The sequence below is a fragment of the Salmo trutta genome, chromosome 15 (genome assembly GCF_901001165.1).
Source record: "Salmo trutta chromosome 15, fSalTru1.1, whole genome shotgun sequence".
NCBI lineage: Eukaryota > Metazoa > Chordata > Actinopteri > Salmoniformes > Salmonidae > Salmo > Salmo trutta.
Window position 1 is genome coordinate 41,742,090 of NC_042971.1, and position 14,403 is coordinate 41,756,492.

Consider the following 14,403-nt stretch of genomic DNA (forward strand, 5'->3'; position numbering starts at 1 on the left):
TGCGGATGACTCTTGCTTCTCAACAATCAATCACATCATACACAATGAAACCATTATCTATAATTTCAGTGGCCATTTTAGCACATGCTCAGTTAGCAGGTTTTATTCTCCATCCAAAAAGGTTCAAACTTTAATTTCTCTTGCATCATCAGCCATGTGCTGTCACCCAATCAGGCTTCATCCCTTAGTGTAAAAGCATTATGTGAATATGCATCAGACAAAATTGAAACCGTTTTGTTCCAAAATAGACTGATTAGGATTTGGCGATAGACCAAACCGTTTTCATCCAAAAAAGACATCAGGTGTCCAAGGAGAATATCTAATGTTACCTGTGGTGCTGTTTGGGTAGTTTCTGCCTTTTTTCCACTAGGTTGAATGACTACCAATTCACCCACAACACATCCAAACAGTTTTCATCCAAACAGATTTCATCCAAACAGTTCAAACATTTTTCATCCAAAAATGACATCAGATGTACAAGGAAAATATCTAATGTTACCTGTGGTGCTGTTTGCATAGTTTCTACCCTTTTCCCACTCCGTTTAGACTAACAAATCACCCACAACACATCCAATTTGACAAGATTACATGTATTTCAGGTAACAACCTGAACATGAAAAGATTGAATCTAGTCCCCCTTTTCCTCTGTTTTGGCAGGTCTATTCCTAAGTTTATGAAGAGGAGTAAGGTCCCTGACTATAGGGACAAACAGGTTTTTGGTGTTCCACCAATCATCAATGTCCAAAGGAGTGGGCAACCCCTACCCCAGAGCATCCAGCAGGCCATGCGCTACCTCCGCAGCCAATGTCTGGAAAAGGTAGTCACCTCATCCCCTCAAAGTAAACGTGTTCCCTCATGCTACAGTGTGTATAACCTTATGATTTTAGTATGTGTTCCACTCCAGATATGTTATGTTACTGTATTTCTATTGTAGTGAGATTTCATGTACTTGGTGATACATTATATATTATCATGCATTGAAGTTTATGAATAATGCTAATACACCAATGACATTATCAACTGTTTTTCACTCCTATTCCTGTCAAGGTTGGCATTTTCCGTAAGTCTGGGGTGAAGTCTCGGATCCAGACTCTGCGGCAGCTGAATGAAAATTCCCCAGACCACGTGAGGTACCAGGGCCAATCAGCCTACGATGTGGCCGACCTGCTGAAACAGTACTTCAGAGACCTGCCTGAGCCTGTCCTCACCACCAAGCTCACTGAAACCTTCCTGCAGATCTACCAATGTGAGTCAGTGGCTCTAAGTGCTCCCGTCTCATCCACTCTGGGAAGCTCTGACCCCTGTGTCTGGTTTAAATTGCCCTTCAGCATACACTTATCAGATTGAAGTCATTGACTAGATAAAGTCTCCTTTGAGAAGTCAATCAACTAATTGATAGGCACAGTAATCATACTGTACTCTATGATGTCCTCCAGCTAGGATTTTACAGCTAGAGTTAGGGTTTATCGAGGTTTTGCAAACATGGCATTACGTTACTGTCTGTATTTGATGTCTGGTTATGATGTATATGGAATGTCTACTGCTATAATTACCAGGTGCATTCAAATGTCATCAGTTTTGTCATCAGTATCATGCTAAGATCTTAAAACCAACATAGCAATTCACATTCAGATGTATCTGTCATGTGTGTTTCCCAGGTGTCCCGAAAGACATGCGTCTTCAGGCGGCCCAGGCTGCAGTCATCCTTCTGCCTGACGAGAACCGGGAGGTACTGCAGACCCTGCTCTACTTCCTCAGTGACATCGCCTCTGCTGAGGAGAATCAGATGACAGCTGGGAACCTGGCCCTGTGCCTGGCCCCCTCCATCCTACACCTCAACATTTCCAAGAAAGAGGGCACCTCCCCCAGGTATGTACTGGTATTCGTGTTTCTGTGTATGTTTTCATCATGGCATGTTTTGATTTGTATTGGCGTGTGTTGCCTGGCACTTAGGGGCAGATTCAGACTTAAGACAGTTACACTTTTCCTAGACATTCCTTTCCTATGCACTTCTCAGTAGTTGGTATTCAGACTTACCTATTGCAGGCGCATAATACGCTCTACGGATGTGGCTACCTTGCTCACACTAAATAAATGTAATTCAACTGCTGAAAACCCTCCCACTTGCTGGCCAACAGTTTTTCTCGTGGAGTTTTCATTCAATAGGGTTTTCAGTAAATTGATCTTAAGCCATCCCTTTAATAGGGTTTTCAGTAAACTGATCTTAAGCCATCCCTTTATATATGGTGTACCTTTAATAACAATTTTGTAGACAAACTCACTAGAATACATAGAGAGAACGAATACATAGAGAGAACAAATTCTGAACATGGGGATCAATGAAAGAAAGCCGTCTAAATACAGTACCAGTCAAAAGTTTGGACACACCTACTCATTCAAGGGTTTTTCTTTATTTTTACTATTTTCTACATTGTAGAATAATATTGAAGACATCAAAACTGTGAAATAACACATATGGAATCATGTAGTTACCAAAAAAGTGTTAATAAACATGTCAAAATATATTTTATATATTAGATTCTTCAAAGTAGCCACCCTTTGCCAATTTGGACTCATATAACCAAAGGACAGATTTCCACTGTTCTAATGTCCATTGCTCATGTTTCTTGGCCCAAGCAAGTCTCTTATTATTATTGGTGTACTTTAGTAGTGGTTTCTTTGCAGCAATTTGACCATGAAAGCATGATTCACGTAGTCTCCTCTGAACAGTTGATGTGGAGATAATATAGATAATATGGACTTGGTCTTTTACCAAATAGGGCTATCTTCTGTATACCTTGTCACAACACAACTGATTGGCTCAAACGCATTAAGAAGGAAAGAACTTCCACAAATTAACATTTAACAAGGACACCTGTTAATTGAAATGCATTCCAGGTGACTACCTCATGAAGCTGGTTGAGAGAATGCCAAGAGTGTGCAAAGCTGTCATCAAGGCAAAGGGTGGCTACTTTGAAGAATCTCAAATATAAAATATATTTTGATTTGTTTAACACTTGATTCCATATGTGTTATTTCATAGTGTTGATGTCATCACAACTTTCTACATTGTAGAAAATAGTAAAAATAAAGAAAAACCCTGGAATGAATAGGTGTTCCCAAACTTTCGACTGGTACCATATATGCATATTCATCTCTGTTTCAGCACTAACTGGTAGATATAGAAATACACTGATCTTGTAGATTATTTTGGCACATTTTTGGGTTAGGAAAGTATGTAAGTATGAATCATAAAAAACAGGTTTGGAGAGCCTTTATGGAAACAATATATTGAGGAATGACAAATATAGTGGTTTGATTCATCCTGAAAGTTGCCATATTCAAGTTCAATCCATTAAATGTTGGAAGTTGGAAAAAAGTGGACAAGAGGGGTTAAACAATAGTTCTATAAATGTGGTCTGAGTTCCATAATTTTTCAAATGCACTACATGTCCCAAATGATTGCACGTTAGCCTAATATGATCCACTATTGCTAGCGACCATCAGGAACAATTTACACTGACGTGACAGAGGAAAGAAAGGTAAACAGAATGGAATAAATTGATGCAAAATGTTGGCTACAAATTGAAGGAAACTAACACTAAAGTGACACTAGACAGTAATAAATGTACACTGGGTATACCAAACATTAGGAACACCTTCCTAATATTGAGTTGCACCCCCCCCCCCCCGATATGCCCTCAGACCAACTTCAATTCGTCGGGGCATGGACTCTACAAGATGCCGAAAGCATTCCACAGGGATACTGGCCCATGTTGACTCCTTTTGCTTCCCACAGTTGTGTCAAGTTGGTTGGATGTCCTTTGGGTGGTGGACCATTCTTGATACACGCGGGAAACTGTTGAGTGTGAAAAACCCAGCAGCGTTGCAGTACACAAACTGGTGCGACTGGCACCTACTACCATACCCTGTTCAAAGGCACTTACATTTTTTGTCTTGCCCACCCATGTCTCAGTTGTCTCAAGGCTTAATTTTTTTTTTACCTGTTTCCTCCCCTTTATCTACACTGATTGAAGTGGATTTAACAAGTGACATCAATAAGGGATCGTAGCTTTCCTCACACGTCAAGGTGGTTGAATTTTTAGGAAATTAAGTCAAGGTCAGAATACGGTGTATCTGTAGACACCAGTGGCAGTCGGTGCCATTTAAGATGAAGGAGCGTGATAAAAAAACATTATGAGCATGGCCTTATTTATGTTACAGCATATTGGATGACTGTCATTCATATTCTATTCACCCAGCACAATGTAACATCGATAGGCTTGGGCTACTACATGAACATTTCCTGTACCCATCATGAGGTTGCTTCAACCTAGCTTGTGAATGAAAGTTTACAATGTATGTGCACAGGTTGAGAGAATTTTGAGTAGTCAAGGTGACAGACAGTGACACATTCAATACCGCCTTGCACACTCTTGCCTGCATCTACAGTAGCTGATCTAGGGTGTGATCATCAGTCCAACAGTTGTAAATGAGAGCTATTATTGGACAAATTCACTTATGTTTTGTTCCGTTTGTTTCCATTTAAGAAGCGTTTTTCAACAGAATCTACAGAATGAATACACCACAATCACACGCAAACAGTTCACTTTCATAGCAGCCACATAAAAACAGCATGAACATTTTGTTCATTGTATATATAATTTATTCTCGCAACTATCTATGCGCTCTCCTCCTCTTGCCTCATCCCTTCGCTTGTAGACTTCAGTGCACAACACATCAGCTGTCTGTGACCAGGCAAATAAAACTTTCCAAGCCAAACCTTCATATCATGACAGCTAAACGCTACACACAGCATCGTCAACTAGAACTGACGTGTTAGTAAACCCACTACAATCATGCAGTACAGTGTAAAGTCAAAAAATGGTTTAGCAGTTACACAGGCAGGACCCGGTGGCAAGAAATTAATTAAACAAAAAGCTTGCCTTGACTTGGAAGAGTTCTAGTGTTGGATAGCCATAGCCAGCTAGCTAACATAGCATCCCTCTCTGTTTGAGCCGGGTGTTTGAGTAGGCTGAGCTAGCTAGCTGCATAAGCAGTTTAGCAGTTACACTGGTTGGCCCCGGTGGCAATAAATGAATAAAACCAAACGTTTACCTTGACTTGGAAGAGTTCCAGTGTTGGATAGCCATAGCCAGCTAGCTAATATAGCATCCCTTTCTGTTTGAGCCTGGTGTACACTAAACTTGCTAGCTGCATTGGATAGCTAATTGAAAGTTAAAAAAAAAAATACAACCAAATACAGCTAGCTCTCTCTCTCTTGCTTTTCCTAAATTTTGGAAGAAATGAATTTGTACAGAACTGTTCAACTCTTGTCTTTCTCTCTCTTTGAGTCAACTACTCACCACATTTCATGCACTGCAGTGCTAGCTAGCTTTAGCATTCAGTACTAGATTAATTCAGAGATTAATTCTCTGATCCTTTGATTGGGTGGACAACATGTCAGTTCATGCTGCAAGAGGTCTGATAGGTTGGAGGACATCCTCCAGAAGTTGTCATAATTACTGTGTATATCTCGTTTCAGGTAAGACCCAAATGCAGACTGTGTTGAAGTAACAATGTTTATTACAGTAACAGGGGCAGGCAAACGACAGGTCAAGGCAGGCAGGGGTCGATAATCCAGAGTAGTGGCAAAAGCACAGGATGGCAGGCAGGCTCAGGGTCAGGCAGAGGTCGGTAATCCAGAGAAGGAGCAAAGGCACAGGACGGCAGGCAGGCTCAGGGTCAGGCAGAGTGGTCAGGCAGGCGGGCTCAGAGTCAGGACAGGCAAAGGTCAAAACCAGGAGAGCGAGAAAAAGAGAGACTGGGGAAAAGCATGCAAATACAGTATGTCTTGACAATTAATTCACAGTGTAAAGCACCAAGTTCCTGACATCTATCACCACTTTCACTGTAAATTCAAATCCCTCAGGGAGTGATCATTTTTCCTTCGAAATTTTGATTTTCAATTGCAGTCATTACCTTGAAAATTAAGATTAAGAATGAAGATTTCTTCAGCCTTGTTCACAAACACTGCTAGGGCCTTATAATCATACAGTATTATAATACATATATTGCATTGATGTGTATCCCTAAATGTAGGCCTATATATTTTTATATGCATTTTTGTAATTATCTACTTCGTTATTTGACTTCAGGACCAACAGTGGAGTGACATTTCCTTAAAAAAAAAATACCCTAAATGGGTTTTGAACTCAACAATCAGCCAACAATCCAACTGTCTTAGCGGACTGTGCCACCAACCAGTTATGGTAGTTGGGTGAAAAAATGCAAACACTTGACAAGACCACCATCATCTTTGATTTCGTTTTAGCTACGTATAATCCTTGTAGATGTTATTTCTTTCGTAAAAGCACATAGAGGTGTACAAAACGATAAGCAAAAACATGGAATTCTGTCATATATCCAGAAATGTGCCTTACGGCCTTTTTGAATTTTGTGTAACATCAGTAGCATTGTCAAGGAAGCATCATGCAAAATTAGGGCTGCCAAACAGTTAAGATAATGAATCGAGTTAATGATTATATGATATTACAGTTTGTTTCCATATGACTGGTTTCACATTCATCTCCGAGGATCATCTAAAACAATTGCTATGTGTAATTAGAATGCCCTTCTCCAAACGGATTACTCATTTACCTAGCTCTTATCAATAGCTCATCAATTTGAATGTTTTTCATGGCATTTTCACCATAAACAACACAAAGTCACTGTAACATACATCCATTAATGCTCCCAATTTTTAAGTGGGCCTACTTCCTCTTATCAATGTTCTTGAAGTTAAACACTTGCGTGCAAGCGCACACACACACACACACACACACACACACACACACACACACACACACACACACACACACAGTGTGTCCAACAACTGCAGACCACATGTAACCACACCAGCCCAGGACCTCCACATTCAGCTTCTTCACCTGCGGGATTGTCTTAGAACAGCCACCTGGAAAACTGAGGAGTATTTCTGCCTGTAATAAAGCCCTTGTGTGGGGAAGAACTCAATCTGATTGGCTGGACATTGCTGCACCCCTGCCCAGTCAAGTGAAATCCATAGATTAGGGCCTAATGAATTTATTTCAATTGACTTATTTCCTTATATAAACTGTAACTCAGTAAAATTGTTTCAATTGTTGCATGTTGCGTTTATATTCTTGTTCAGAATGTTATGAATTCCACAGAAGATATTAACAACAGACCAGCCAGGTCTGAGTTCATGTAAAATATAATAGCTACAGCTTTTGGATCTAGCCTAGGCTACTTATCCATGTTCTTCAACATGAACTAGTCACAAGCTGCTACTTCTACAATTGGGATAATTTGCTAAATCTTTTGATCTGAGAACTAAAAGTTTTCCTTCAAATTTGTTCTTCAAAATTTGCACGCATAGTGAACTGAAATAGACTAACAGCACTACCTGAAAAGGTATCTGTGCGTTAGAGACCTGTCTAACGGTTTCCACTAGTTACAGTCAAAATTGGCTATATCGAGAGAGAAAAAAATCATGAAAACAAAAATGTGCTTTTTGGTCTTAATTTAAGGTTAGGCATAAGGTTAACGGTGTGGTTAAGGTTAGGGTTATGTGTAAAATCAGATTTTAAGAAGATAAATGGTTGAATAGGCGGGGCGTATGACTTTGTGGCTGTGGTAACTAGTGACGACCCTCTAACGCCGAGAAAGCCCAGATTCACACTCACCAGCTCTGCAACCGTTATAATGCCAAAATACGTTCTTTGATCACCAAATATATGGAGTTTCGCTGCCCATTTTTGACCGGTTGCTTGTAAAAATAAATGTACGCCTTTTTTGCAAGTACAGACCGGTCGTAACGGGAGTAAATTAAGATAGTTGCTCACCGAAACTACATATTTGGTGATCAACGAACGTATTTTGACATTATAACGCTTGCAGAGCAGGTGAAGAGGAATTTGAATCTGAGATTTTGGGGCGTTAGAGAAGCCTAGATACGTTTAGCGCTATCGTGCCTGTCATGTGCTGTTTAAAAGGGTCAGTGCAACCCGCAATTCGGGGGGTTCCAGCATGTGGGCATTCCTTCATCTACAAGAACACCCCCCCCCCCCCCCCCCCCCCCCCCCCCCCAAGGCAACATCTTCATGCTTGTGTGACACTTTTGATATTCTGGATTTCCCCTGCTTGTGTGATTAAAATGTGGGTAAAAATGGAAATAAAAGTATTATCAGATTTTTTTCAGGGACAAAGGACACTGTCTACCGCTGTAATAGCTAGCTACCACTGTTGCCCCAGCTCCTGTGTACCAGAGTCCTTTACAGTGTCGCCCCGCCTGCTTTATACCGGAGACCTCCTACTAGCTTGCTAACACATAGTGTCTTTCGCTCCTGCCTGCCGATCATCTGCCCTCGCCGTCTTTACCAGAACTGCTGGAATACAGTGCCAGAAAGGCGAAAGCGATGGACACTGCCTACCGGTGTACTAGCTAGCGAGCTACCTCTTCTTCTGTGGGGTTTATCAGCAGTTGGCATTCAACGTTATAGTGCAGTACCACCACCTACTGTACTGGAGAGCCCCCACCTCCCGCCTGTGCACCGGAGTCTTAGCTTAATTAAAAAAGGACCAATAAAAGTGTAAAGAGGGGTTCCTGCAGATGCAGGAATGCCCACATGCAGGAACGCCCCGGTTTGCGGGCCGCAGTTGCACCCTTCTCATTAATGGCATCCAAAAAATCACGCCATTAAAAATGTTGCGTGTTATTAACGCGTTAGCTTTGACAGCCTTATTCAAAATATATCGCACATTCCACTTATCAAGACCATTGGTAACAAACTAATCCAAGCAGTTGGATGGTTTAACATTCTCCCTCTGGTGGCCAAATTGAACTTTAACAAATGCATTGGATGATGGTTCTACCGTTTAAGGTATATGATAGGTTAATTCATTATTTAGTTACCATATTTAATTATCTGCTCAGCATCGTGGCTAATTGTGCCAGGTTTTCCTATGAGAAAAGCTAGCAGCTATCCATTTAAGACCAATGGCTTAAAACAATGGTTTTAGCAAAAGCTTTGGACCAGTGGTTTCCCTCTGGGCTAAAGAAATGTACGAACTGCTGCATATTATTAACATCCTCATGGATGTATCATGTCAAAATAAAGCCCACACAAAACTACCGAGGACTGACAGTGTTGGACCATTTCATTTCCTCATCAAAATGCTGCATATTAACAACATTGTACTGCTGTTGAACTCAAAGCTGAGAGAACGATTGTGATGTGTGTTAACTATGTTCCATCTTTGTGGAAGATTAATCCACCGAAGGGGGGCAGGGGGAAAACCGGACCACAAGGACCTGAGTGAGAACATGGCTGCCACTCAAGGACTCAGCCACATGATTGTGGAGTGCAAGAAATTATTCCAGGTATTATACATAATATATGCACAGTCCTTGAAGTAAAACAATCTCTTTTCTGAATAGGATGATCCCTCAGAACAATCAATCTGTAACAAAACACCACCCACATGCATTGACTATTTATTGTCCAAAAAATGTGAGCCATTTGAAGAGTGGTTTATTTTTAGAAAGCATTTATTTAAGAATAAATGAAATAGACATGGTTTCACAGTTTACAGTGTATAGAGTAAATGCCATGTCGGATATGAACTTGATGTACTTTCACAGAGGAATTCAGTAGGCTGCTCTATATGCACTGTACATGACAACCGCTGTATATGTATTTTTATTCATTAAAAAAATAACCCAGTTGACCTCTAATTTGGTGCGACAGATCCCTCATGAGATGATGCTGCAGTCGCGGAACTCCTATGTCGCAGCAGATGCCCAGCCACTCCCTCTCCACGGCTTGGGTCTGAACATGAAGGGTGAGCCTGTGGATTACAGAGCCTACCTGGAGGATAATATCCAGGCTCTACTGCGGGAGTCCACAGAGAAGAGCAAAGGATGGCACAGCGCCCTGGGCCCAGAAAACACAGAGCTGACATACAAGAAGGTACTGCTCAGTGACACTGCTGCATACTGATACTACGCTGTCTGTTCTCATACAAAACCAGAATGTACTGCTCAATAACACACTAGTGCAGAGGTCGGCAACAGGCAGCCCGTAGTGATGGCCTGCAAGTGATTTTTTTGGCCCCCAATTTTTTAGCTATGGTTTTTGTTTTTGGTCAACATTTTTTTTTCTTTAGGAAGTCTGTTCCCAAGTATTCCCACAAAAAAAGAGACATGTGATCATGTCTCAATGTAATCAAGGTATGAAATAATTTTTTTATTTTCAAATACAATCTCTCTTTGGGCTTAGTTGTGGTCAATTTGCAGTGTACAAATGATTATAATTATTTTCTACCCCCCGGACCATTCGCTCCGATGACAATCAGCCTGCGGCTGGATCTAGTTGCCTCCCCATGCATCCATGTTTGTCAATGTTGTTATTTTAAAGATACATTTTGCTTAGATTTTTCCCTGCATTGTCACAACAGTATGGCCTTCAATCATTGTATGATTGGAAAATGTTTAATTCCCTTTTTTACCGTAAGCCTTCATGGATAATTGAATTTACCATTTGGCATAGCTTCTTTGGTTGTTAGAATGAAGTAAATTCTGTCCATTTTGAAGAGTGATGGCATTTTAGCTAGCTTGTTAAAGCTCCAGTATACTTTTCAGTCCTGAACCATAATCTCACAATGCATTTGTTCTATTCAGGTAGGGGACGGCCATCCCATCCGTCTTTGGAAAGTGACCACCGAGATCGAGGCCCCGCCCCAGACAGTGTTGCACAGAGTTCTGCGTGAGCGCCACCTGTGGGATGACGACCTGCTCCACAGCCGTGTAATCGAGGCTCTAGAGAACAACACAGAGGTGTATCACTATGTGACAGACAGCATGGCACCTCATCCCCGCAGGGACTTCGTAGTGCTGAGGTACACATGGAGGGCGAGATTAGCTCATCAATAATTGTCTGTCTTGCCTGGGGCTCTATCCAAGGCTTCATTTGGAGACATTGGTGGAAGGGCAGAGTGGCCAGAAGCCGATCATACATGTGTCTGCCCTTTTCGCAGGTCTAGTCAAGTTGTCAGTTCAGTAAGGTGCGGTGCGGTGTTAAAGGCCCAGTGCAGTCAAAAATGGTTGGAATAATACTGTGAAATTGTGAAAATTGTGATAATGCCCTTTTAGTGTAAGATCTGTTGAAAAGACTGCCTGACACTTCTGCCTGTTTTGGTGGGATGGAGTTTTGGCCTTCCATGGGGATATCACTATGTTGTAAATTAGTTAATACACCAATAGGAAAGAGAGTTCCAACCTCTCTGCCAATAACAGTAAATGTTTTGTTTTCCCTTTCCCACTCACACCACTCCTAGAGAGTCCATGGCATTTTCACCATAAACAACACAAAAGTCACTGTAACATACAGCTATTAATGCTCCCAATGTTTAAGTAGGCCTACTTCCTCTTATCAATGTTCTTGAAGTTAAACACTTGTGTGCACACGCGCACACACACACACACACACACACACACACACATACTCAAGTATTGTTAAAGCTTCAGGCATTCTAAATGAGTGTTCTCCTAATTTCTGATTGGAGGGTTCACTATAAGAAAAAATAACTGGCTCTTGTTTGAGAAATTTACCTTTGCTAAGAATCTATTTTGTTTCTTTTATTACCATTTTAACTAAAAACAATCACAGTAAGGTACTTAATTGTAACCCAGAAATGATTTCATATTGAGATGAAAACTGCTGCATTGGACCTTTACATCTTGCCTCACGCTGTTGATTTAAACTAAAGATGACAGTAATGACCCTTGCTGTATTTTTCTCCTGCTTAGGCAGTGGTGTAGTGACCTTCCTCAGGGCCTGTGTCTGCTAGTGTCCTCCTCTGTGGACCATGACAATGTGCACCTGGAGGCAGGGCTACGGGCAGTGCTGCTCACCTCACGGGTCCTGATTGAGCCCTCAGGGATGGGCCGGTCCAGGCTGACGCATTACTGCAGAGCAGACCTCAGGTAGGGATCCAGCTTCTCATCTATGCATTCATTTCCATTGGACTTGACTCATGTATTTCAATGATGATTTAAATGGCTAATTGATTAACTGCCTATGAACATAGTCTGTACATAATCCATCTGTAAATAGCCCACCCAAACTACCTACCTTATCCCCATATTGTTTTTATTTACTTTTCTACTCTTTTGCACACCAGTATCTCTACTTGCACATCATCATCTGCTCATTTATCACTCCAGTGTTAATCTGCTAAATTGTAATTACTTCACCACTATGGCCTATTTATTGCCTACCTTCTCACGCCATTTGCACACACTGTATATAGACTTTCTTTTTTTCTATTGTGTTATTGACTGTACGCTTGTTTATTCCATGTGTAACTCTGTGTTGTTGTTTGTGTCGCACTGCTTTGCTTTATCTTGGCCAGGTCGCAGTTGTAAATGAGAACTTGTTCTCAACTGGCCTACCTGGTTAAATAAAGGTGAAATCAAAAAAACAACAACATGTTGACCTAGAGCTCATGCAATTCATTTGGAACTTTCAAACATTGGCATAATTACCATTCAAATAATTATGCAACATAAACATGTTGTGTGAAAGAAACTCTAATTCCATTGAAATATCCTTCTGATGAGTGGGGGTACCTCCCCAGCTATTGAATTGTGTAACTGGATACGAATTTCTTATTTGACCTTTTGTTGTAATTTTTCAGGGGACGATCACCTGAGTGGTACAACAAAGTGTTTGGCCATCTCTGTGCGGTGGAGGTTGCTAGGATACGGGGCTCCTTCCCTGTGCTGACAGTGAAAGGAACCGAGACAAAGCTTTGAACTTTGAGAAGGACCGCCGGCCCACTTGAGACACGTGCTGCCTATAGCACACAATGACTCAAATGAAGGGTGCCTATCTGTAGCATTATATTACATCTGCCTGATAAACTCTCCAGTGTCATCAACAGGGGACTGTTAGGATGTGGACTCTCACTCAGATTGCACTGATGCCCCATGAGGAGCCACTGAGGAAATGTCAGCAATATTTACAAATCAAAATCAGCCTATGCATTAACTGACCCTAAAACATTAAAATGTACCATGAAAGAAAGTAAATAGACAGTTTCTTTATGCAAAAGCCATTCTTTTGAAAGCTTTATGAGTCCCACCGCGACATCCGTGCGATTTGGACTTCTTACCCCTTTAACATCATGTGTTTGAGCTACAGATTTCTGGGTTGTACTATTGGATTCATCTATTTCTTCTTCATCTGTGTGATTAACGGGGCTGAGCTAGAGCGGAGTCTGTGAGACTGGTGGATCCCGAAAGGGCCCGGGGCCGGATCTTTTTACAAAATAATAGAGAGTCCGAATGGTTTGAGCTACACTATTAAAAGCTATCTATGAAAAGTTGGGATTCTCACAAATACAGACATGTAACATGTTTTGCTTTATGACACACAAGCTACACAACGGGTGTTAGAAGGTAAGGGGTTCTTCTACATAGAAGATCATAGGAAATCCCAGGACATAGTGTCTATAATACTGTAAGGGGTTCTTCTACATAGAAGATCACAGGAAATCCCAGGACATAGTGTCTATAATACTGTAAGGGGTTCTTCTACATAGAAGATCATAGGAAATCCCAGGACATAGTGTCTATAATACTGTAAGGGGTTCTTCTACATAGAAGATCACAGGAAATCCCAGGACATAGTGTCTATAATACTGTAAGGGGTTATTCTACATAGAAGATCATAGGAAATCCCAGGACATAGCGTCTATAATGCTGTAATAAGCACACATAGTTGCTGTCACAAACTCTAAACTCCACAAAGTTGTCACTGACTACCGTAATTTCCAGACTATTAAGCGCACCTGAATATAAGCCGCACCCACTGAATTAAAAAAAATATATTACTTTTAACATAAATAAGCCGCACATCAGCCGCCGTCTATCAGCCGCCGGTGCCTACCGGTACATTGAAACAAATTAACTTTACACAGGCTTTAACGAAACACGGCTTGTAACAAAAATAAATAGGCTTTAACGAAGCACGGCTTGTAACAAAAATAAATAGGCTTTAACGAAACACGGCTTGTAACAAAAATAAATAGGCTTTAACAAAACACGGCTTGTAACAAAAATAAATAGGCTTTAACGAAACACGGCTTCTAACAAAAAATAAAAAAATAGCAGTAAGCTTTAGTTGTCTTTTTCCTCACGCTGCTGTTTCCAACGTCTTATCATCGACTCATTAAGATCAAGCTCCCGTGCAGCAGCTCTATTTCCTTTTCCAACAGCCAGATCAATCGCCTTCAACTTGAAAGCTGCATCATATGCATTTCTCCGTGGCTTTGCCATGATGAGGGTGACAAAATGAC

The 14,403-nt window shown here is 41.1% G+C and overlaps 1 protein-coding gene across 2 annotated transcripts in view; it reads left to right on the plus strand.

Moving 5' to 3' along the window:
* stard8 (StAR related lipid transfer domain containing 8) overlaps positions 1–13,414 on the plus strand; it is a 38,264-nt gene extending 24,850 nt beyond the window's left edge. For both annotated transcript variants that reach the window (XM_029691592.1, XM_029691593.1), the window contains 8 exons: positions 658–817; positions 1,048–1,246; positions 1,659–1,869; positions 9,310–9,424; positions 9,792–10,013; positions 10,724–10,941; positions 11,852–12,028; positions 12,742–13,414. In XM_029691592.1, the coding sequence (XP_029547452.1) occupies positions 658–817; positions 1,048–1,246; positions 1,659–1,869; positions 9,310–9,424; positions 9,792–10,013; positions 10,724–10,941; positions 11,852–12,028; positions 12,742–12,859 (1,420 nt within the window). In that variant the 3' untranslated portion in view covers positions 12,860–13,414. The remainder of the gene's footprint in view (positions 1–657; positions 818–1,047; positions 1,247–1,658; positions 1,870–9,309; positions 9,425–9,791; positions 10,014–10,723; positions 10,942–11,851; positions 12,029–12,741) is intronic.
* Positions 13,415–14,403: the final 989 nt, after the last annotated feature.